This window comes from Telmatherina bonti (genome assembly GCF_933228915.1).
Source record: "Telmatherina bonti genome assembly, chromosome: 16".
Classification (NCBI taxonomy): domain Eukaryota; kingdom Metazoa; phylum Chordata; class Actinopteri; order Atheriniformes; family Telmatherinidae; genus Telmatherina; species Telmatherina bonti.
Window position 1 is genome coordinate 27,282,408 of NC_136614.1, and position 25,729 is coordinate 27,308,136.

General features: G+C 41.8%; 1 protein-coding gene across 1 annotated transcript in view; it reads left to right on the forward strand.

Moving 5' to 3' along the window:
- Positions 1-25,729, forward strand: part of klhl29 (kelch like family member 29) — a 247,787-nt gene that overhangs the window by 189,875 nt on the left and 32,183 nt on the right. The window contains exons 11-12 of the mRNA XM_079255749.1: positions 8,839-9,021; positions 14,319-14,499. Coding sequence (XP_079111875.1) covers positions 8,839-9,021; positions 14,319-14,499 — 364 coding nt within the window. The remainder of the gene's footprint in view (positions 1-8,838; positions 9,022-14,318; positions 14,500-25,729) is intronic.

Consider the following 25,729-nt stretch of genomic DNA (forward strand, 5'->3'; position numbering starts at 1 on the left):
CTGAAATCAAGAAAATTACTAGCAAAAATAAGTTTTATAATTTTTTTGGGGGGGGGGTTTAACGTACAAAAACATCAATGTTCAAGAATTTTGAGAATCGCAATTTAAATCGAATCGGCACCCAAAAAATCTAATCTAATCAGGACAAAACCATATCGTCACAGCCCTATTACACACTACACCTCGCAGGTCCTGTGGTCCTAAACTGTTAACCCTTGGACCTCTGATCCTCACCGTTACAAATGATGATAAAAGACAATAAAGACGACAGGATAATGAAGCAGCGGTGAGACGTAAATGTCTCTGAGACCTGATAAAGCAAACTGTTGGTGTCACTCTGATACGCTGCTGCTTCCACTTCCCTCCTCGTATACAGCATCCAGATATTCCACCATACAGTGGATATTTATGCACGTTAAGTTGATGTAACTCGCAGACATTATTTCTTTTTTCTCTTGTCAGACTACAATACATCGTTTGTCACTGTCACCTTCGTAGTCCAGTGATTTATGTGTTTAATGCTTGGCTGCTAACCAGACTTTATTGAGAATAATGTTAAAAAGTAATGAGAAAAAAGGAGCACAAGTTTGCATTTCTCCTGTCTTCCCAGTCTGCACCACACAGGTGATACAAAAAAGAGAAGTTGGAGAGGTGATATGGACTTATTCCAAGAAATGCATTATAAATGAATCTTAAACTCTGGCTCCTCAAACTTCACTCAGTTTACCGAAGGAGCAGGGTCACCGACCGGATCGGTAGCTTTTGGCAACAGCTCCCCTCACTGGTGACTGCAAGTGCTGGATCTGCCTTGCTACACAACACAGGCTGTAATTATTTATAAAGGATGGCAGAATCCTGAGAAAGCTGCGATAGAAGCGCTCAGTTGCTGCTACCTCGCTCCAGCTTTGTGCTTTAATGAATCAAAACAGCTTGAAACAGAGCGAATCGATCAGGACTGAGCTCAACATTACCAGCAGCACTCAAACATGTTGTGTATTGACGTGGAGATTTACTTAAAACATCAAAGTAGAGTTTTTAACTACACACACTCCTGTGGGGTCCATCTTTACTGCGTTGTAACAGGCGAGCTCGACGCGTTGGGAGAAAACTTCTTCGCTGTATTTTTTACAGTTTGTCTTGTTGATGAGCAGCCGCAGGAAGTTGTCCGACTGACTTAAAGGTCCATTTATTTTCTGTGATGAAGCTCTCGGTGATGTCTCATCATCTTTGTGTGTAACTGACCAGTTTAGAGAACTGGAGATGTTTAGTGTTAAGGTGCTGTTTCTGTGGGAGGTTTGGACGTCTGATGCTGACTGTGGAGTTCTTACATTGCAAACAAGGAAATGATCTATTTGGCATCGTGTGAATTCAGTCAGAATTGGTTAGATTGGAATAAAATGGAATGAACTAGTTTGTAATGGATTGTATCCAACTTTATAATACCTGCCTGGACTAATTTAGATGGTTATGAATTGGAATTAATGTTCTGACTATATTGTGTTGAATGGAACTAAACTGAACTAGAAGCAAGTTTTTTTTGCTGGTTGCAAAACAGAGCAAATCCCCATAGTCTTCCATGTTAAAAATACCAACTTCACGGCAGAAATAAACATGTTTACATCCTGGTTCAAATATCCATTTTAGGTTTAATATGTCAGGTTTACCTTCATGACAACTGTGGGGGGAGTGAATATTTCTCTAACTTGCCCGTTTAAAAGTAATTTAATCTCCGAGTTTGGCATATTTAGGGGCGTGTCCTTTTGATTGACAGGTAGCAATCTCCGGCTTCAAGTCAGAAGAACGTAGAACAACCGCAGTTTTTAGCCGGTTAATGCGACTTAGCTTTAGCCCGCTTACCTACGTTAGCTGGGTAGCTCCCGTTATCTCGGGGTTAGCTCGGTTAGCTTTTAGCTACAGAAAGCTCGGAGTTCGCTCGATGTCAGTCATCCGCCATGACGCTCACGGCTCCCCTCTCAGCTCTGCCTCTTTGCCCATATTTGTATTTTCCGGGCGAGACGACGTGCATGAGGCTGTCAACATGGCAACAGTAGGAACCGCCCACTGAGCTTCAATTCAGCTCTTCAGAAACCTACGGGTGACATCACAGAGACTCCATCCATCTCTTTATATACAGTCTATGGTCCGAACGTCCACACAATACTCTAACCTCTCATTTACTACATAGGACTACACTATATAGTGCTCTCTTTCTGTTGGTGATCCAGACAAGAAGCTGGCTATTTTCTCCTCGTCACAAATCACACTGACTACTGACTGTCACCATGACAACTGTAATGCGCACAGAGATGTAATTCTAAACTCGTGAAAATATTTTCATTCGCTGATTATCCTAACCGGTTAGTCTGATTAAAGCCTGTTACATACTCCACGAGAACAAGAACTGAGTTCTTGTTCTCGAGGCTGCAAGAACAAGAAAAATCGTCTTGTTCGGCAGGTCCATACGTACTACAAGAGAAGCACGTCTGCAGCGGGGAGGGATCACTGCCGGGGGCCGATGTCTGCCTATGTGCAATGAACCCGGTTGTTACCTCCGCCGAGGAGGTTGTTTTCCCTGGTGTCTTTTTGCTTAAGATAACTTAAAAGGTTACGGATGGATTTTTATAAATATTTCAAGAGTTGTTGCAAATGTAAAAATGAAGAACTGATTAAATTTTGGTGGTGATCCGGATCACCGTTTGGATCCAGGATTTTTTTTAAAAAGGATTTTTAACATTGTGCTTGGCGGAGGTTTCCGCTCTCCGCTCTGTTTTTCTAGTTTCATATTTAACGAGCAACTTCGTCCGCGGCAGGGCGGGTCGTGCACGCGGCTGGGTCCGAGTGTTTTAATGCTACATGTAAAAATGTTCGTACTTTCTCACCACCTCGATCAGTTGTTTTATCAAAACAATCCGTTTTGCCGGCAACAGTAAAAACGCGGAAGCAGCAACTCCGCTTCATGCTTTCTCCGTTTTAACGACGCCCACCTCCAATGTCCGACCAATCACACGATACTTCTCACAGCCCCGCAAGAAAAAAGTTCTGCCAGCCCGGTGTGTCAAGAACTGTCCTCAAACACGTCCGCGAGAACAAAATGATGCCATTTTCTTCTCGGAGCCTCGAGAACAAGAAAAAAGTTCTCGCTTCTCGTGGAGTATGTGACAGGCTTAAGGGTCACAGGAAAGCTGAAGCCTATCCCAGCAGTCTGTGGGCAAAAGGCAGGGTACACCCTGGACCTCTTGCCGGTCCATCGCAGGGCATGAAATTATTTTATTTCCTTTTATTCTATTTTTTTATTTATTCTTTGGTGCATGTTTATTTAACTAAGAAGGATGTAACATTGGTGATCTATAGTTTTTTTTCTAACTGCTTTGAAGTTCACACCATTTTGAGCTGAATTGGAATTAATGTGATGACTATTGTGTTGAATGAAACTAAACTGAACTAGAAGCAGTGTGAGAGCGCTGAACCATTCCATCGTGTTTTTCTTTTCTTGCTTATTTTTAATGATTGTCACCATTATTTTTGAGTTACAAATCATTTTGCCATAAGAGCTTCCATCTACCCAAAGTCAAGTCCTTCAGAGACTTTCTGGATCCAGGTGGTGATCCCAATCATCCCCAAAGTCTAATCACAAGTTCCTTTTTTTTTTATTCTGAGATATCCTGGAAATATAATCAAAATCTGCTCATACCATTTAGTTATGTTGCTAACAGAAAAATAAACCAACCTAGTTTCCTACAGCATGACCTCCACCTTGGTGGAGGCAGCTAAATCCATTGCGTTTGTATTGAATTGGATTTGGCTTGTTAGAACCAGATTATACTGACTTGGATTGAATTGTATTATAATGCGTTGAATTAAATTGGACTGTGATTAATTGACTGGAGTTTAGTCAGATTATATCGTATTAGATTAAATTGCATTTAATTTATTCTGATTCTATTAAACTCTATTGCACTATTATCACTGGACTAGGTTGTAATGTATTTCATGAAACTGAATTATAATGAATTAGACATAACTGGATTAGAATAATGTTGGATTCATGATAATTAAAATTAATTTAATTAAATGGTAATTGGATTATTGGCCTAAGGAATAGTTTCACATAAAGTTAATCATTTATTTAAAGGGATTACAAGTAAATTTAAAACAAAAAAGATGCATGGCGTAAATGGGACTGTCTTAAAATTCTTTAAAGTATCCAGCAGCTGTGAATTGGTGCGATATTGATCAAATTAAATGAACTGGGTTACTTGCCAGTTTCACATGCTGCTCCACCCAGATGATCCCCACATTCCCCACTTTGTTGCACCATATTGCTGATAAAAATAAAGGCAGAAAAGTGCACAAAAGGTAAAATGATTGTCTAGTAGAGGGCCAGGAAGCGGTGGAGGAAGATGAAATGGAGAAGACATTTGAAGAAGAGCAAAGAGTCTTCTGGTATGAGAGAAAAAGACTTGAAGACAGAAAGCTAGAGAGTGAGATTGAGGGCAGGAGGGAGGTGTTCGCTGCAGGGCAAAAAGGAAGAGGAATAAGGAAGGCAGGGTCACAGCATGAGGCAGAGAGCAAAGTAAGAGAAGACCCACTGTGGCAGCAGGGAAGAGGAAACGACAGGATCTTTCCGTTCTGTCTTTGTCTTTCCATCAGCCTCACTTCCCCCGACAATGACTGCACGTCCATGCTAGTGTGTGCGCTTGTGCCCACGGTGAGATGCGGGCTGGTTCCAGCATGGGGTGAGGCACGGGCGGCGTGCCCCTGTCTTAGACAGGTTCATTTACTTGAAGTCGAATTGTGTGGAAGCAATTCGTCAAGACTGTCAGGGGCCGCCTTTGCATGCATGTATATGTGTGTCTCCACGTCACGCTCCAACGGTGGGCATCATCTTTAATTTACGAGTCAAGCATAAGACAAGACTGTCCAGAGCACATCCTGATTTGCATTTATCGTCTTTTTCTTCATCTTTTCTTTCAAAGCCAGCTTAGAATAAGAGTCATTTTTTTTCTGAATCATGTCCAGGAACAGCATAAAGCTGAAACTGTCTGATTTCTTAAGTGTTTTGTGTTTATATTTCTCATTTATTCATCTTAAAAATATATATATATATATATATAAAGCTGTTTTAATTTTGCAGTGATAAAATAAATAAATAAAATGGCAAAAAGAGAAGTTTCATTGAGAGTAAGTGACACTTGCAGAACAAATGGAGAAAAGCTCAAATCGTGTGTTACTTAAACCGCAAATACAAGAAAAACTACTAAAAAGAAAACATTAATGGAGGTTTTTATCAGCTCTGGAAGCTCAGAGCAAAGGAGTGTAGGCAGAGGTGAAAAGTTTTTTGTTTTTTTTTTCAAATCTGTTTCCAACACTGCAGTAGCAGCTATCCTCACACACACGACTTCATCCATATACATCTCTCTAATTAACCAAAACGTGACGATAAATCTGAGCGCCGGCTCAGTTATTTTCAGCCGGCTTGGTGAGGGCAAATTCCATTCATTACCTTCGCAGGCGGCGTCGCCACCTTTCACCTCGACGTTTCACATAAACGCCGGGCAGGAATGACCCCGAGGACCTAAAAGATGATCGGGTGGGTGGACGATCCTCACCGGAGCTGAAACACCTGGAAGTCCCAAGCAGCTATATTTCCCAACTAATGGAGCCAAAAAGGAATCCATTAGTTTCTCTTCATTAAACACAAAACCGTGACCTGGGTGACATCCTCGCATGGGGTGGAGGATGTAAGAAGCACATTCCTGCTTTTCTAAATACTAGTTTATGTGTGAAACATGGCGACATCGTTAAAACTTCTCCACTCCAGATGGTTTTCATTGTGGTTCCTGTTTATTTTTAATGGTCGCCGGATTTCCTTCTTTCTCACTGAGAACTGGATCATTAGCGTCTTAACTGAGCAACATCTTTCTACAATTTCAACAAGTTTCTTTAAAATAGTAAGAATAATATGTCTAGTGGGGGATCAGCATCAGTGTTGAGTTTGTTTTTTGTTTTTTTTAGACCTAAGTCAGGGGGTCTCCAGCTCCAGGTCGAGGACTGGATTTAGATCCACAAGAAGCCAAAACTCGCCGATAAAGCAGTGTGAAGCTAAAAATATAGAAATATGCCAAGAATATAACAGAAGGTCAGTGAAAATGAGGAGGAGGAGAAATTTTTTCCCCTCAAAATGCCATGGGTATAAGCTCTGTCAGGGAAAAGAAGAGGAAGAAGGAAAAAAATAAAAATAAAAAAAAGAGCTGTCAAGACATGGTTATCCCTTCATCCCCACACGCTGCTCTCCATCCTTCGATCCTCCATCCCTTCATCCCCGTACCTAACTCCCATCAAACCTCACGCTGACTGACAGCCGTCCCTGCGAGGCCTCGTTGTCTAAGAAAAAAAACATACATAAGCGCGCCCACGCAAGCTTCCGATCCGATGGCGTGACTCCCCCTCCCCGTCAGCAGCGCCCCCCCCTTGTATTTCGCTGCGTTCTGACAGGCCGGTGTTGCCTCGTGTAAGCTTGTGAATGTGTTCAGGGCTTCAGGGGTCAGAGCCTCGGCGCCCAGATGTGGACTCTTACTGACGTATCTGGTCAGGCAGAAAGAGGAGAGAACAGTCACGCCCGTGTGCACGAGGTGATAATAAAGACCTGCATGTGCACAGACGCGCGCATGTGGAGGCGCGCGCATGGAACTGCTTAACCTGGACTAAGTAGATACTGTGGGGATTGAGCAAACAACAACAGAAACAACTGCAAGGCAGCTTCACTTTTGGAAATAATCTTCTTTTTATGTTGTAGGATTGAAATGAATTAAAAAAAAAAAAAAAAAAAAAATGGCGTCAGGAAATGCTGCATTTAAGCTGCATGATGTTTCGGGATGAAAATGAATAATACATATAATAATAAACAGCACACTGGAACACTGACTGACTGCACAGACAGGGAAAAAAAAAAACACAAATCCCCACTTGGCTTTGTGTGTTCAGACACACACAAAACTTTGCCAAGCTAATTGAGACTGTCAATACCAGCTAAACCGAAGCCACTGATTGGATGAAAGAGATTGAGATGAAAGGAGATGAAAAATTTACAGCTAGAGACAAAGAAAGTAGTTATTCTTTTTTTTTTAAAAAAACACAATAAAGCTGGAAAAAACACTCTTCATAGTGTTTTATGAAGAGAAACGGAGTACAAACATGTGCAGCAATAGCAGCAAACTAATCATGAGGAGGAACAATAAGAGAACAAAGTCAGTGTAATTAATGTGTGTTTGTAGGTGTGGTTGGAGACTCAGGAGAGGAAAGACAAAAAGCCTGTTTACACCTCTTTATTTTTGTCAAAGCACATCCGCCACTGCCGCCCCGTAAAACTACACCTCCATTTATTAACTGAGTGTCACTGGTTTATTAGAGGTCTCGAAGGCCGTTTGAGGCATCGAGTCTGAGTTGTGATTGCTGTGAAAAGGGGAACCTCTCAGCTCAAAGTCTGGTTTTTTTTGTTTTTTTTTTTATAGCAGCACTCCAAGTTCACTGGGCTTTCATGCGCTGCCAGCCAGGGCAGCGACCTGCACAAAATCCTACACCTTCCTCATTATGTCATGATTGTGTAGCAGACCTTCATCTCCGCAGTGGCACGGGCAATTTTTTTCTTTTTTTTTTTTGCCTTTGCCATCAGTTTCTTTCCCAGCCTACGCAGAAATAATGTGTCCCTCAAATCCCACAGAGGAGAAGAACCAGTCAGCTTTAAGCTGTCCACAAAGTCTAAGCTGTATGTCCAAGATATGTCTGAGGCAGAGCTCGCCTCTCTGTTTGCTCAGCTTCGGCAAAGCCCATTGTAGTTTCTGCATCTTTTCCTTCTCTTACCCTCGTTCCTTTTCCTGGAGAAAAGCTCACTGTTTTACCAGCTTCGAGGGAGGGGGGGGGGGGATCAAAAGAAGGGAATAGTTTAAACTCAAAGCATATGTTAAAAAAAAAGAAAGAAACCCAACCGCCTGTGGATATGTCTGGTCAGTGCATGTATAAAATAAAAAGTATCGATCCAAGCAGGAGAACTGGTGATTGCTCGAGGTTTGGAGTTTTATGAAATCTACCTTTCCCTCTGTTTCTGCTTCTTCTCTCCCGTATTGGTGTTTCATTATCCTTCTCCTTCCTCTCACCGTATCTATTTCTTGTTATCCTGCCGCTCCCTGGCTCGCTTCCCTCAGCCCGGCTGCCTGCTGCTTACAAACACACAGCTCATTTTTGTCTCGCCTGCTCACTGGAGCCTGCTGCTGCTGCAGACTGGGAAGACCTGGGGACACATGTGGCAGCCTGCCAACCTGTGTGTGTGTGTGTGTGTGTTTTGGATCACTGGTGTCTTGATCCACTAGCTACATGTGCATGCTTGTGTGTGCATTTGTGTTTGAGAGCAGAGACCTAGTGACCTGAACATGTTTCAAGTGTCGTCTTAATCACACTGATTCACCATCACATACAAATGCATCCAAACCGATTTGCTCATTCATGCAGTGTTTCTCTATGACGGTGTGGATGAGTGGGTTTAGAACTTCGTGCTTGCTGGATCTGTGGAAAGGAAGCTTGGCGGCTAATTGAGTTATATTTTTCTATTTAAAGCAGAAGCTTCCTGTGACTGCATTTTTCTGACAAAGCTTATTGAGCCAGGAAACGCCAAGGCCAGCTCACGTCAAAGGATTTCTAGCCTGTTTTCGATGTAAATGTAAAGTTGCATTGTGCCTACTAGTTATTGCCGTCTGGAGAAAAAGATTTTGGACTCAATTTTCTTTACTTACTGATTGAAATCTTTCCTAATAACTTGCTTTCTCCTCCTCTTCCGTCCCCTAGGCGTCGCGGAGGTGATAGTTCTGGTGGGAGGGCGTCAGGCTATCGGGATGAACCAACGCCCCCTGACAGCAGTCACCTGTTTTAACCCTCAGAACAGTAAGTGGTACCCGCTGGCCAGCCTGCCCTTCTACGACCGCGAGTTCTTCAGCGTCATCTCGGCAGGAGACAACATCTACCTGTCAGGTGAGCTAAGTTGTCTAGTCTGGTTATGTAGCTGTAATCGTGACCCTGACAGACATTCTTCACTACAGAGTAGGGGGGTTGCAGAAGATGGATTCACTTAAATGTATTGCAGTTTCGAAAATGAGTTAATTGACTAAATGAATACTCTGAGGGGTAAATTATGTCATTAAAGTAGTTTTCATTGTTGTTTTTATTTTTGTTTTTTCTTTTAAATAATTGTAAAACATGTCGTATCAGAGGGCGATGGAAAGACTTTCTGTAACTTTCTCTTAGTATGTTGAAGAAGTCTCTGACTGAACACACTACGTTCCTTCCTCTGTGTTTTGTAGAATGTAAAGAATTGTCCATAATGTTCATAAGCTTGTGCAGCAGGACAGAAGCTGCCTTCTCTACCTTGATTCTTGAAAGATAATTAAGACGAAAGCTCCCTGCCAAAGGGCAGTTTACATGCGGCGCCTGCGTCATCTCGGTTACGGCATAACCGCTGTGGGCGCTGCATAGGTTCACAGAAGATCGATGCGCACCTCTTTGGACCTAAAGTACTTCTGTGTAGCTGTGCAAACACAGCTACACCGAAGTACTCCCCTGTGATTGGTCAGAGTGTGATTACATATTTCCAGATATTTTGGTCTTGTCACTGAATGCATCATACATACATATGTATATAGGATTTTTTTTGTTTGTTTGTTTATATATACATCTATGGCTGAATAAATGCAGTTAGTCATCATTGTTGTCCTAAAACAGGAAATATGGCTGGAACTGAAGCAAACATTAAAAAAAGATTGCCCTACACTCGAGTATAAACACAGGCTGTGTCCGAACGTCCACACAATACCCTAACCAGGACTACAGTGCTCTCTTTCTGTTGGTGATCCAGACAAGAAGCTGGCTATTTTCTCCTTGTCGCAAATCACATGACTACTAACTGTCACCATGGCAACCATAATGCGCACAAAGATGTAATTCCAAACTCGTGAAAATATTTTTATACATTGATTATCCAAACCTCTTAATCCGATAAAGGGTTGCAGGGAAGCTGGAGCCTATCCCAGCAGTCTGTGGGCGAAATGCAGGGTACACCCTGGACAGCTCACCAGTCCATCGCAGGGCGTGAAAATATTTTATTTCCTTATATTTTATTTATTTAATCTTTGGTTGCATATTTAACTAAGAAGGATGTAAAATTGGTGATCTATTGTTTTTTTTCTAACTGCTTTGAAGTTCATGTCACTCATGGCATCTTGAGCTCCTACCAACAATGCATTGTGGTCTATTGACCCATCTAGAGACCATCGATGCTTACTACTTTGCATTGTGGGTAAATGTGGGTAATTTCTCTCTAAATATGCGGAGACACCTATAAAATGGCATGACTACTAGATAAGGCACTATATCAGGAATACTGTGGACATTCAGACGCAGCCAAATCCAAACCCACCTGAACAGTTCAATGTGGAGTGGGCAATTCCTTTCCTGTTCAGTAACGTCCAAATTAAAAAGCATTGCAGGACCTCCCCTTTTTAGTTTATTTAGATCTCTATGCACAGTCACGAAGCACTCAATAAACACATGAGAGTCAGGGAAACGTTCCTGCAGCCATGTCTTAGTAAAGCACATAATACTCCATTCCTGCTGATTAACATTTCAAGGTTGGAAATGTTTTCAACTTCCTTTTTCTTTTTCTCTGGCTTGCTCTTGCCCTGCACACACAAATATATGAATGTATGTACATATATAAATATATATATATATATATATATATATATATATATATATATATATATAAATATATATGTATATATATATATATATATATATATATATATAAATATATATAAAAGATATAATCCTTTTGGTAAGTTTGTAAGAGGGTGGTTTCTTCCTGTCAAACAGCTGTCAAGGCAATGAAGATAAAAATGTTCAAATCTAAATTTCCAGGACAGCTTCTTAATAAAGCTGAAGGAGAGATTATTTTATCACTATCCCCTGAGAGGTTTTAGTTCTCTCTTTGCATGATGATCGATTAGCGATTTAAGTGGTTCTTTTTTTTTTTTTTTTTCCCCCTTTTTAAAAGTTGATGTTTGATATTCATAATCTCTTTATTGAGGACGGTTTATCCTCTGTAGCCACCATGACTCAGAGAAGAGAACCTGCCCGGTCCTTTGCTTTCTTCATGTGACCTTTATGAAACATTTAGAGTTTTAAAAGGGTGGCAAACTCACAACTTACTCATATGTTGCTTTGAAAGCTTTTTTTCTCAGCCCAACATTGCAGACAGCTTTAATGTCTTTCTTTTCAGAGGAGTCGTTTTACGATGTCTTTTCAGTTTATCTTCTGTGAAGGCTGTTCTTTTTACTTGACTTTTTTCTCTGCCTGGCTGTACAGCTGCTGCAGTGTTCTGCAGTTTATTTTGTTCCATAGTAGCCCACTGTGCACTCTGTGACTTCCTCTACGTGACACCTTTAAGTCGCTCCTTCAGAGGTAAACTGAATTTCTCCCTCTGCGGTCCATTTGTGCAAGCATCTTGCACGGTACTCAGACCTTCGAATTGCACCGTGGAAATGCAACAGGATTTGTCCTGCATGTACCTTTCCTCTCCTGCTCCTTTCATATAAATGTAAATTTGTGTTTGGCATTGGAACAGGTCTGCATGTGTCCACTGGGAGTCACTCAGCCAGTGGGGAAATCAGTGCTGTACAAGCTAGCCAATCAAAAGCTCCGGTTTGTAACCTTCCTCGCGAGCTGCACAGGGTCACTGAGTCACGGCTGGTGTTACATGTCAAGCTACACAGCTAACAGGACTGATTTTGAAGAGAGCCGAATTGAATATAGTTTTTTTGGCTGACTGGTTGACTGGTCAACACAGCAGCAAACAACTTTTAGTTAGTTCAAGTTGTTCAAGTCTGTCGCTGTTCTTACTGATGGGAGGTAAAAAAAAAAACTGTTTATTTACCCGAGAAGTGAGGACCTTAATTCTGTACAAGCCCTTCAAGAAAGGAAGTTTTGTGTAGAACATGTGCAGTGATGAAGAGAGAAAGTTCTTTGGATTCCACTGTGTTCTGTATCCAAACAATAATAAAACACCACCTGGTCTCCGCCAGGTTTCCTAACTAGTAAATACAGCTTCACGTGAACATCAACACTTTTAGCAGTGTTTTCATAAAAGCCGAGTCAAAGTGCAGAAAGTGTGTGGAAAAACTTGAGTGCACCTTCACTGCTTCTGTAATAATCAAAAGCAGTCACGGCCAATCAGATATGTGTACTTTATTATTCATTATTAGTGTGAGCAACTCTACGAAAGCAGAAATGTTGGCAGTTTGTTGGTCTAGAGCTTTTAGATATGATCATCCTTTTCACAGATTAAAGCAAGTCGAATGTTTGACCACAACACATAACAAAAAAAAAACGGCATATGAGCACAAACACCACATATCAAGTCTCAAGCACGGCGGTGGAGGGGTGATGATGTGGGCTCGTTTTGCAAATATGGGACTGGCATAGTTGTCATCATGGAACTAGCCATTAACTCTTATGTGTACAAAAATATGCTTAAACCATCCAGTCTTTGGTCACTTTAGAAAAGAAATAAATGACTTTAATATGGTGCTATTATTCAACTAAACCCTGTTAAGTACCAGATCATTTACTGTTGTTTTTCTCATACATAAAACCTTAGAATTTAAAATAACACACACTTTCTTTTGCACATGACTGTACTAAGAGCTCTTGTATCATAATGTGACTGTACAGCCTCGGGTAGTCAAGTGGTAAATAAACAGAAGGGCGGTAGGAAAAGAGACTTGGAGAAGGAAAACGTCTTGCTGCTAAGCCAGATTATGTCTTATTAGTTATTTAATGCAAAAATATATACTTGTGATGAAGCAATAAGCAGTGTTCCGGCTGAGACTGAAAAGTAAACACCTAAATGTAACAAGCTGTCTCACTCTTAATGCTCATAATCCCTCTGTGGCGGGGGGGGGGGGGGATTCCTTTAGGATGAAATGCATGATCTACCTGCCACTTCATCCTCTGTTATTATTTATTGCTACCATTTCTTTGGTAAATAATGGATTTGTTTGATTTATTTACACTTCAGTCGTTTTATTTCCCTTTGGTATTAATAAAAAGAACTTTCAATTCAATTTGGTGCAAACACAACAGCAGCCAGTATTCTGCATTGTCCAGTTCATCTCTTCTGGTGTCGTCTTCCTCGCCTGTGCAGCAGTAATTTTACTGAAAGTGACCACTGGTCAACAGTTATTAGCTCCTTTGTTTACACATATTGTCATAAAACTGAAGTTGCATCCAGCAACTTTTGCTCTTATTCATCTTATAAGATGCAACAAAAGCTGAAGACCAATAGAAATGCAGACTGGTGGACGTTCCACAGAGGTTTCATTTGATGGGCTTGGCAGACCTACAGACGAGAATTCATGAAGCAGGTGTAACATTAGCATGACTGATGAGGATGTTATTTCCTTTCTTTTTTTTTTCAATCTCACATTTACTTAATGAGAAGGATAGAGAAACTTGGTGTAAGTAAGAAAAAGTTTCATACGTCAACTTTCAAGATAAAACTCACAATGTGCCTCACAATGAAACTAAGTCAAAGCAAGTTTAAAAAGATGCATTTTAGCTTTTAGTACACAGATCTCAGGCTGAGAAGAAGGGAGTTCCACAGCTGCAAAGGCTCCATCACCTTTAGTTTTAGCCTTGTTTGATTCACAGCAAGCAGACCCTGATCACGTGATGTCAAGGACCAGCTGGGAGCGTCGAGCCGTAGAAAGGGTCCAATATAGTCAGGTGCTCGGTCATGTCTGGCTCCATATGGTAATACTAGAATTTTAAAGAGCACTCTGTGATAAATTGGTAACCAGTGCAGCTGGATCAGTATCAGAGTGACATGGGTGAATTTGGAGGATTTTGCTATCCTTGCTGCAGCGTTATGGACAAGCAGGAGTAGATCAAGAGATTTTTATGCTTAAGCATGTCAGATTTATGGTGCATTTTAGAACTCTTCCCAAGGTTGTTCAGCTTGACTTTACACCAGTGGAGCTGCTGGTGCCTGAATTTAAAGATGTTTTTCAGGTGGAAGTTTAAAAAAAAAAAAAGGGGTTTAAAGCTCAAGGGCCTGTATCCAACCAATAATCAATGTTTATTTCTGCAAAATCGCTACTTCCAGCCGGAGTTTTGTTTTACTCCTGAACTTTTCAGCGGCATAAATGTTGTCCAAAGTTTCTTCAGATGTTTGCTGCTGGAAAGACTGATGATTCTTATTTTTTCTTACCATTCAGGTGGCACCGAGTCGGGTGTGATGGTGGCTGATGTGTGGTGCTACATGTCCCTGCTGGATAACTGGAATCTGGTCTCCCGGATGACCGTGCCTCGCTGCAGACACAACAGCCTTGTATATGATGGCAAGCTGTACACCATCGGAGGACTAGGCGTATCGGGGAACCTGGACCATGTCGAGAGGTAAAAAAGTCATGGATACTTAACAATAACTACTGATCAGCTTCCATTTCTGAGTGTGTGTGTGTGTGTGTGTGTGTGTGTGTGTGTGTGGATAGGCCTGCTGAAGGAGACGGTAAACTGAGTTATGAGTAAATAAATATTCACACCGCACAGCGAAACATGGCAGATGGCGTGGCATGCAATAGCGCGGCGCAGCATATTGCAAAAGTGGTCAGACAGGTTTGTTAGCATTTTCTCGGAGAGCAAGAGGTGCAGAGGAATGAAGCTGAGCCGGAGCATATTAAATGGCCCCAGCTGTGAGCGTTGTGGAGCAGCAGAATGAGAGAATTTGCTTTCAGAGATCAGAGTGGTACAGTGTGTCTGATTCTATCCACTTCAATGCCATCACATCGCCAACACTTCATTTGAAGGTTTGTACGCCGCGGCCTATTCAGCTGGGTCTTCTTATTTTCCCTCATTCGGCAGTAAGGCTGACACAAGCCATGTTCTCATGAAGACTAATGAATTTCTGGTGGCGTAAAACATGAACAAGCATCATCCAGAGTTAATAGTTTGATTCATACAGCTTCTTTTTTTTCTTTTTTTTTTTGTAATGCTGCTCTGCCGTTTCTGTTTTTTCCCCTCCAACCTGGGCTGATGAGTGTTTCAGCAGAGGGGAAGGAAGGGGAGGGTAGCTCTACCTCCCTTTGCATGGCAGAGCAAGATTAACCAAAGCAATCAAAAGAACATTACTGAGTATATTAGAGCAGGCCGCTGCCGCTCATTACCTAGCAGCTCAATTGATCTCCAAAGCTGTTCGCAATGCACAACAGTCCTCCAAATGAAACAGCCTAATTTGATATTTCCCTAAAATGCCGCTATACGGTGTCGTTATGACTGGGGGTAGATGGAATATTTGCCCCGTAATGGAAACGCATTTGATTCATCTGTCTCCGAGCTGCTTAATTTGAGGCCTGTCGGCGTATCCAGGGCATTCCCAGCTCCAAAGAGATGAGCGTACTTCAGTGTTATGTGTTCGTAGGTGTTTTCTCTGACTGTGCCCTTGTGTGTGTTTTTTGTGCAATCATGAAGCTTCTTTCAAGGCCCTCAGCAACTGGACTCAATTACCAGCACCGTAAAACTTTAACCGACTTTGCCGCTCTCTAAGAACTACCCGAGGCTTCTTCCGTGTGGCGTTACAGCTCCAGTGCTCCACAGTGGAGGGTAGCACAGGCAAGGGAGAAATTACCCACACACAAACAACTCGGGCTTGTTTTTGGAGAGAAATGCGCGGCGCTCAGGCTAAGGACGAACCATTTGTAACACAGGGTCAGATTTGTTTTCACCTACGTTATCATGTAAAAAGCTAACGGGTCTCTTAAGGTGTTTTGGGCTGTCAACAGGCTTGTTTCTAAGCAACATCAGCTTGCAGTTTGTTTTTGTTTTTTTCCAAAATTATTATGTAGTGTGAGAGCAAAATACATAGATATAAATGTGGGAACAGAATGATTGTGGACGTCTTTTTGCTTTTTTAAAGAGGATCTAAACAGAAACTCCCATTACTAATACATCTGATGATAGACTAAAGTTCCACTTTCTCTATGATAATCATTATAGATGTTTTATTCATAGTTCAAATTTCCATTTAAAATGTGTAGCCTCCTGTTTTTTTGTTTTTTTTTTATACTGACTAAATGCGTTGACCTGCTGTGAATGCCTTTACCATCTACTTTGTTGATGAAATATTGATTAACCAGCTTGGGGATCCTGCCAGTTTCAGCAGCTTGTACATTTATTAGGATCAAAACATCTACATATATTCAGCAGGAAACAGGTGTCACAAAGGTTGTAAGTATTAACCTTCCTGTAAATAAAACAGGTTGTATCCAGGAGGCTTTTCCTCCTCAGAATTTGTAATGTTGCATCTTCGATAAAAATCATTCTGAGCTTGAGGCGAGCGCTGGAATCCTGCGATATTTTCTTATTCCACGACAACGCTACAAGCACACGTGTTGTCTGTCGTACAGATTTAAAAATCAGAGTAATATTTCTGTCAGTTTATCATCCTTTTAAATACCACTGCCAATAAAATCTGTTCATCAGCCAGATACCACATCTGAGTAAGTTTTCTTAGGGTCCAGATTTACTGAACTGATCAAATTCACACCAACCAAATTGGCAGTTTTGAGTTAAATAAAAGTGCTCCAATACACAAAAATGGACATAACCATTCATTTTAAGTTATGAGCAGAAGATATTGTTTGAAATCGTGGAAATAATGCCATCTGAAGTTGCAAAGAGACTGACCTGCTGATAAAAATCAGTAGCTTGTAAATATTCAGTGACGCAGGTAGAGCTTGTTACAACACAGGATGTAGAAACAGGAACCAGGTACCTTATTTAAGATGCACACTTTGGCTGTAATCAAAAGTGACTGTTTACTTTATTAAATAAACTCGCTACAACATCTTTTAATTAAAAATCATATAGAGTGATACTTTTAATTACGACTCAAAACTGTCCTGTAAGGATTTGTCTTTACAAGCGGCAAAACGTAACCAAGAATGTTATAACCATCGCCACATCGGAGCAAATGTCCCTCTCAAGTCTTTTCAGAGGTCTAAACCCATCACAGAGAGGCAGGAAGCTGGGCTGAAAGGGCAAAGTTACACACAGCCTCTCAGTCACTCAAGTTATTCTAACTCAACCCTTTGATGCATGTTCAAGGCCAACATATACAACAGTTTATTTTACTTCTGAGTTATTTGTATAACACTTCAATAAAACAAATTTTCCACCTTCTGGCATGTTTAGGCAATGACATCACTTTGGTGACACAGTGACCTTCTCAGTCGAGGCTAAAATACATTCTTTTTACAATGTCACTGTCACTTCCTGGTCGGATGAAGGCAAAACCCTAACTTGGTTGACGGTATGAAACCATCAAGGTCAGGACAACTGTTTTCATACATCACACATTGTTAGTTGCTTGTGGGATCATTCAACATCACATATTCTTGTAATGGGAATAGAAAACCAATGTTTGAAAACACAAGACTTTTCTGCAGGCGTGACATTACTGCCACTCCATGTTTCCATACGTGAGTAATTACTTATTGTTCAAGGCTTTTTGTGGCCATATCTGATGATGCAGCATAGACACTACTCAGCGCGTTCCTTATAAGTGATGGGCTGAGCTCTTGTTGATCATTTATCCAGAGATAAAAAGCATAAACAATGTGCACGAATCAGCTTCGGGCCAAGCTCTGAGGCTTAATACAGCCTGCATGTTTGTTTTGCTGAGGAGGAATGAGCAATTTCAAAGATTAAGGAGGATTTGTGAACAACAGGCAGCTGGTCTGTGAAATCTACGTGAATGGCAGGTGCTGTAAACCGCACATAACCTCAACAGCTTGGTGAAGGGCTCGACAGATTAACGGCAGCGATGGCATAATGCTCATAAACGCTACTTTAAGTCCTCAAATATTTCTGGAATAAGGAGGAGGCCAAAAGCACCATTGGCACAATTATATCGCAGAAAATGTAGCTAAGTGTGCAGAAACTGTAAATGCGACATATCTTATATTTTCACTATGGAGCTGTCATGATGACCTGCATGGCTACAAATGAAGTAATGCTTGATTTTTTTTTTTTTTTTTTTAAACCATCACATCCTACACACAAGTGCCGCAGATGTGCTTTTACATGCGGGAAGCCCTTTTTTTTTTCTACTAAAATGTCATCTTTTGACTCAGTTTACATATGAATCATCAAAGAAGCCTTTATAGCAAAGCAAAGAAGAAGCTGAAGCTTATTAAGATCAATTTCAGGTAGTTTCTAAAGGTGTTTGTTTGTACCTGCTTTGATAAATGAGCCCCATTAAAATCTGATCTTTAATTTTGTAGCTGACTACCAGATTTGGCAGGTGCGGCTCTGCTGTGAGACTCATTTGGCTCCACTGCAGCATTAACCATGAGGCCTACACTCTAAAGATAGTAGAGACTTCAACAGGGAGGCAGCCAGTCCATAGCAGGAGCGAGTCCTGGCCAGTGCAGATAAGGGGAAATGTTTCAACCTCTTTTTTTTTTTTTCCCCCTTCTTCCTTTTTGTGCTTCTGCACGAGGAGGAAGAACTGCTTGCATCTGAAGAGCAGTTGTAATATGGAGAGTTAATAACATTCATATCATTATTCTGTGCATGCGAGTGGCTGCCTTGTTTGATATGCAGATGGCTGGTGAGGATTGTATCTAAAGGCTGAGAGAACGGCAACAAATGGTGCAACAAGAGTTGATTTGCTCGGCTCGTACACTGACATACATGTACGGGACTTTACATACAGAAAGCTGTAAACCTCAAGTTTACCACTTTTTTTTGGCAGTTCTATTAAGACTTTCAAATATGCATTGAACATCGGTGCAAATGTAGCGCCTGGTATTTCGGGACATCTTTACCTTTACCATTTTGTTTCCTTTTTTTTCATGGTTCTGCAGATTTGGCATGTTTTTGCATCTCTTTATAAAAGCAGTAAAGGCAAACTGAGAGACTATTTCTGTGCAGCGATTTTCGGCTAAACTTCTACATGTGATAATCTGCAGAGAAGTTAGAAGTGGCGCAATGTATTGAACTTTTTTTTCACACAATTCCCCAGCATTGCAGTGTCACACGTACTATGGCCAATAACTCTATTCCCCTTACATGTCTGCATAATTGGATAAGGACAGTCCAATTAAAGTGGACGTGCGCATGTAACCTTGCTCAAGTGTGTGACAGAAACTCATCCATGCCTTCATAACCTTTTAAAGTAATGCAATGAAGTCCTGTTCGAGATACCAGCCTCGGATAGACTCCAGTACATCTGAAACTCGACCACCAGACTTCTCATCCACAATAAACCCTGAAATCTCCTACCCACATACACCTTTGCTGGATAATCAAGTTTAATTTTCATTACAAAATCCTCCTTTTCACCTACCAATGGCCTTCCTCATTCATTTTTATCTTCCACTCACCCCATCCCCATTCCAGAACCCCAGGTCTTCAGCTCCTCTTTGTTCTGCAAAACAGGCTGCTAAGCTACTGAAATGGTATTGAAAAATATCCAGAGACCTTGTAATTTTATTTTATATTTAACTGTGTTTTTTCTCCTTCTGCTGCTTCTGGTCTTGCTGGTTCTCTTGCAGTATGTGGAAGCTTTTAAAAGATTTTGCAAGCAAAGTTGCTGATATAAGGTTAACAATGATTCCACGCACTCACAATCCATCAGTTTTTCCAATATCTACATTGAGCCAGTGTCTTTCTGCTTTCTGGACTGCTTGAGAAAGGCCACAACTTGTAGCTGGACCTCTTGCATGCTGACTGAGGGTTTTGAGACACTTTATCAAGCCATGTCTTTGATTAATCTGATTTATATCTGGGAAAGTTGTTTATTCCATTTCAGACATTTTAGATGATGATTGATGTCTGGTTTTAAAGCTCTCCACAGCACGTAATCTGCACATTTAAAGGTTTTTATTTCACCCTTACTTATTACCATTTCTAGGGACTCTACAATTTTAGTCCTTTTACATCTTAGCGCTCCTTTTGATACGGTCAGTCACAGCCTTTTATTATCACGGATTGAACAGGCAGATTATCACATCTGCCCCCCCCCCCCCCCCCCCCCCCCCCCCCCCTCTTTAGCCCCCTTCTCCTGCTGGGGTTCCCCAGAGATCCATACTAGGCCCCTATGTTTTTGTTTTTTTACTTACATATTTCCTTTAGGTCTTGTTTTTAAGAAACTGTATTGTTTCTGTTATCGTCTCCCAAACTGTACCACAGCTTCCCCCTTCATATTAAGGCATCACCTAACAGAGATTTTAAAATTTTGTTTAGTCTCAGTTTTACTCTTACTTTTAAACCAGTCTGTTTTAATATTTCTTGCTGAGAATTAGTTTCATGTTTGTCTTTTTTATATTCATTATTTCTTTTATATCTGTTTTATTGGTTTCTTTTCAGTCCCCCTCCTATTTTTATTTAGTCTCTCCTAGTTGTACAGCACTTTGGTCAACATGATGTTTTAGAATGTGCTCACAAAAACTTGACTTAATCACGATGATCATCATGTAAAAGACTTCTAGAAAACAATTTATGCACCAAAGTCAATCATCTAACTTCAATCTGTTTCAATGTTGGACCTTTATTAGTATCTTTTGGTTTATTATTAACTATTCCATTATATAAACTATCTGTATGTCTAATAGATAGAGCAACGTAAATTTAAGTAAAGCCTTCACCCAGCTGAGATCCTGAGTGCTCAGGAAAAGATTTATACTCAGGGTAGTGTTATATTTACCTGCATCCATCTTTTCCTCTTTCCAGAATCATCCCAGCCTGTACCACAGGTATAAATCCTGTCATTGTGGTGCTGTCTTTATTATCTATACTTTTTCCATTTAGAAATATATGTATAGAAATTAGATACATTTAAAGAACATCCTTGTCTGCCTGCTTTTGGGTTGTTGTGGATCCATCAATGTGTAGAAAAACTTTCCGTAAGTGTCTGCATGCCTTCATACAGACACTCATATGTGTTTATGTGTTTGCATATATCAGCCAGAGCCAGCCAGGGCCTCTCACCTTGCTTGCTCTGGCTCTGAGCATCTTGACACCTAATTTGCAGTCCTGCATGCTTTCCCCGCTCCACATCTCTCCATCCATTTCAGTGAGGGTTTCATGGTCGTAACTGTGAAATTCACCCACAATCACAATTATGTCTTCAATCAGAGCCATCTCAGTGCAAGTAGGATACCGGCTTTCTTTGGGAGCAGCAGGAGGTCCAAATCAACACTCAGAGGACCGAGCAGGCTTATTCCCATCACTGCTCTCTGCACTAATGACTGACAGGTTTTCAGAGAAGGGAGCAGGCTAGTTTGGGAGGCTTTTAACTTGCAATCAGGTACCCCGGGCTTGCATGCTCCTCAGCATGTTGATCCTTTGGCAAACCAATATGATTGCAGATATTGAATAATTCATGGGTGTCTAATGATATGTCAATCACAACTGGTTTTGTTTTATTTATTGCCAACAGTGCAAAGGTTTGTGAGTCCTCCGAGCTCTATTGCAAGTTAATATTGCATGAAGACGGTTAGCAACATGACACTGAGTAGAGCATCTAGCGTTTCTCATCAGGGATGTTCTACTGCTCGGCTAACAAGGCCGAGGAGATACAAGGCTTTTGCATTACTTCTCGAACTGAAATGACTTTCCTTTTTAAATGCATGCGTAGCATATGTTGAGAAAGTCATGAAAGGCCGTCAGGAAAACTCCAACCTTCAGCACATCTGTGAATGCCCCGAAACGTAAGATATTGCGAGATGTACTGAAGCTGACGATTGTGTGTTTCTATCTTCACAAAGGAGGCTGAGCTCTTCTTCACGGTCAGCCTTGGTTTGATCAAACCAATGCTTTTATCTTAACAAATCCTTTACAGTGTGATGGAGGTTCCAGCAAGAGGAGGGGTTTGTCGTATCTCACTCTTAACACAGCTTGAATTGTCTCCTGGCTCTTCATTGAACTAGCAAGTCATTAAGAGCTTGATGTCAGCAGGTGGTATGCACGCCATGGAAAAAAGCCCCCCTTCTCTGTAATAGCAGGGGAGGGAGAAACCTTGCATTGCACTCACAGGACGTCAGAGGCTTGAACTGTTGAGGTGGTGAGGCAGGGTTTGCCTGTATGAGTTAAAACAAGCTGTAATGCAGCTGCTAAGAGATCACAGCTCATACATACAGCCATTCACTTCCAGATCTAGTACGCTGAACCTGAACAGAATGATAGGCAGAGATTTGAAACACGCTCATTGCATGTGGGCTGACACGCAGCGGTCTCGCTTCAAGGACTTGGAAATGAAGGCCCTTCTTTGTCCGCTTCAGCTTCCTGCCCAACAGCACTCTCTTTTGGAGATATTGGGTAAATATGCAGCAGGGTAATGATGGGAATATCACCGGGGCGTCCTGCAGCTTTGCATCTCCAGGGGTCTGGGATCCTGCAGCAAAACAGTCAGGAAAGAATGAAGCAGAGAGAAAGGAGCCTGGAAGAGTTTAGCTGCTCAGAAACAACCGGCGAAGATAAGAAGGGGAGTGAAGATGCGGAAGCTCCAGGTGGGCCTGTGAGCTCCGCGCTGTCAGCCATTCTGGAACCAATGGGCTGGATGCCCCTCGCTCCTTTCTGCGAGCCTCTCCGTGGTAATAATGAACTGATGAGCCGCTGTTCACGCGTTTTTATATGTCCGTGTGTTTCTGCAGCAATCTGCTTCCACACACTCGGTCACACAGTGCCTGGGGCTAGTTTTGAAGGAGTGGGGAGTGGGTTGGGGTGGGGGCAGCCACGCAGCATGGCACTGCGGTGGGTGTACAACAGGCTCCCAGAACCCTCCCACTCAGGCAGTTCCCCCCCTGCAGAGCTAATCCCCGTTCCTCAGGATTAAGCAACTTCACAGCGCTGGCCCCTACTGTGCTGTCAAGGCACTGCTTCACCCTCCAACTCTTCCAGAGCCGCTGCCTCCTTCACTCCCCCCCCCACCCTTCCCCACTCCCACTCACTTCTAAGCTCACACTCGCCCTCCTTGTGTGTAATCCATTAGTATAAACATTAGGACTGCATGGTGTTTTGGGTCAAACCTGTGTATGAATGTAACGTACAGTGCAAGGGAGGCGAGAACCGCAGCAGCGCGTCGTCAAATACGTCGACAATGTCAGCGTCACGTGCACGACGGGTTAAAATGTGTTTCTCTTTTTATAAACTGTCACTTTATATCTCCTCGGAGAAGCTGCCGCATTTGTCAGTGACTGCGAGGGTCCAGCAAAATCTCAGCAAGCTCAAATCAGGCAGATTATCACATCTGCCACTATACATGCTTCCATCCTCCTCCTGGTTTCCTCTTTTAACCACAGTCTCCAGCCTGTCCTGCTCCTTCTGCACCATCGCTCCTTCTGTCTCTTCACGGTGCTGATTAGGTGGGCAGGGAGATGATGGGTGTATTTGGGGGCCTGTGAGGCCAGTGATGTCATATCTGTCTGACATGCTCCAGCAAAGACAGCGTCTACCCTTCATTGTCTTGTAATGGGGCACTGGGGTCCCGGAGACATGGAGGTAGATGGCACATACGAGGTGTGTGTCTGTGTGTGTGTGTGTGTGTGTGTGTGTGTATGCAGCTATAGAGAGACATCAGCAAGTGGCAGCAGGTGTGCTCAAGGATGGTATTAAGGAAAGGCAGAGAGACACTGCAGGTAATGACTGGTATGAGCTGCATGTGCTTCTGCCTCGCTGATAAACGACGGGCCGGCACTTCACGCCATTTTCAGCCTTTACCAACAAGCAGGCCATTTTTCTCGCCTTCATTTTGCTGCTTTTCTTTTTCTCGCCGCCACCTTCCATCTTTCATTCCACCAAAGACGCACACGCAGCCTTTAAATTGCCCTCGATCTCTTACTGTACATGCTTTCTGATCTCGCCGACATCCTCGGTGTGGTCCACTTGCTCGGCTTGAAGCAGGAAGTTGATGGCTGATTATTAGAGGTTAAGCTTCGACAGATGACGCCGGGATGGTTGGCAGTTGGGTTGCTGCGAAAGCCCAGGCAGCCCTGTCCAATATCCAGACACAGTAATTCCCTGGCACCTAGAGAGAAGGATCAGCACTGGAGATGGGAGGGTTAGTTATATATAGATTTGTCCTGTGTGGGTGTGTTTGTGTGTGTGTGTACAGCCAAGGTGAGGGTGCTCACATCAATAAAGGATAAGCGCAAACACGCAGCTATTTTTGGCTTTTGTACAGGTCAGAGTTTGTGTTCACCAGTAAGAATGTGTATCCATACATGTGCAAAGAGCACGTACAAACCCCCCCACACACACACCCTTCTTATTTGTTTAAATTCAAGTCATGTTTACAAGCAATCATTAATTTATTGCTTCAATTCATTCTTAAAGATCAGACCAATTGTACTGTCATAAACTCTTTATTTTTGATGCTTATTGATGTGATGTATGTATTCATTAAATGGTTAATACTTTTTCTGGGGGGGGTGTATAATGTCTTTGTTTATGAACTAGATTCATGTAGCTTAGTGTGGACAGATGTTTTTAGTGCCGATTTGATTGTCTCTTCTTTGCAACAACTGCTGTCATTATACTCACATGTTCATTGTATCATTTCTGAAATAATCACAGATTTAAGCAGATTTTGAAATGAATGGGCTGAAAAAGAGGCATCAATGCAATCTGTTGTGTAACTTAGTAAGGCGATTATCGTTTTATGAATTGGCTGTGTATATGAATATGCATTGCACTGATGCCGATCATGTACTGGATTGTAATTCGAGATGACTTGATCATGCATTCGTGCTACAAAAATAAAACCAAATTTACATTTTTTTTTTTTTAGAGCTAAAATGTGATTCAAATTCAAAAGTGCAAAGAAAAGCTCAAAAATTGAGAAAGTCTTCTCTTTTAACCTGCAGCAGCACCCACAATTTTAACTCTGTAGTGGTAATTTTCCAGGAAAATTACCCCCCTGAGTCACAAAATGTCTCTAAATCAACAGGCATTTTTGTGCAAAATGTCAGAAAGTGACAGGAAAGCGTACAAACTGCAAGGACTCCAATGTAAAAAGAGTGCAGGATTTTCACTGGAAGCAAACAATTCTCTGTTTCAAACTCTTTTTCTAACATATTTACAACAAAAACATAAAACATCATGTGGGATTAAAAAAAGAAAATCCCTGTGGTGCCTACACCAGTAATACTCTCTCTCTCTCTCTCTCTCTCTCTCTCTCTCTCTCTCTCTCTCTCTCTCTCTCTCTCTCTCTCTCTCTCTCTCTCTCTCTCTCTCTCTCTCTCTCTCTCTCTGTCTATTTATGAAAAGCGATTCAAGACCAATTTTTGGTTAAATTTCAGTTTGGCCCAAAACAAATCTTACACTTAATTTCACCATGGCAACCCTTATAACCAATCCGAGCTCACAGCATGTGGACATTTGGTAATCGACAAAGCTTTTTCTTTCTTTTGTTTTTTTTCCCCACTTGTCCTGTCCAGCATCATAGCAAGCAAAGGGATGGACTGGCCGCCATGTTGTGCCAAACAAATTTCCTTTCCCACGGGGCGCTTTGTGGATTTAAAGCTCCCCTTGATGTTTGAGTATTGTTCCTTATTTTGGTTATTTCAGTGTTTATGCTGGACCTGACGATGAGAAACAAAGGAAGCGGCAGTGTGAGGAGAGAAAG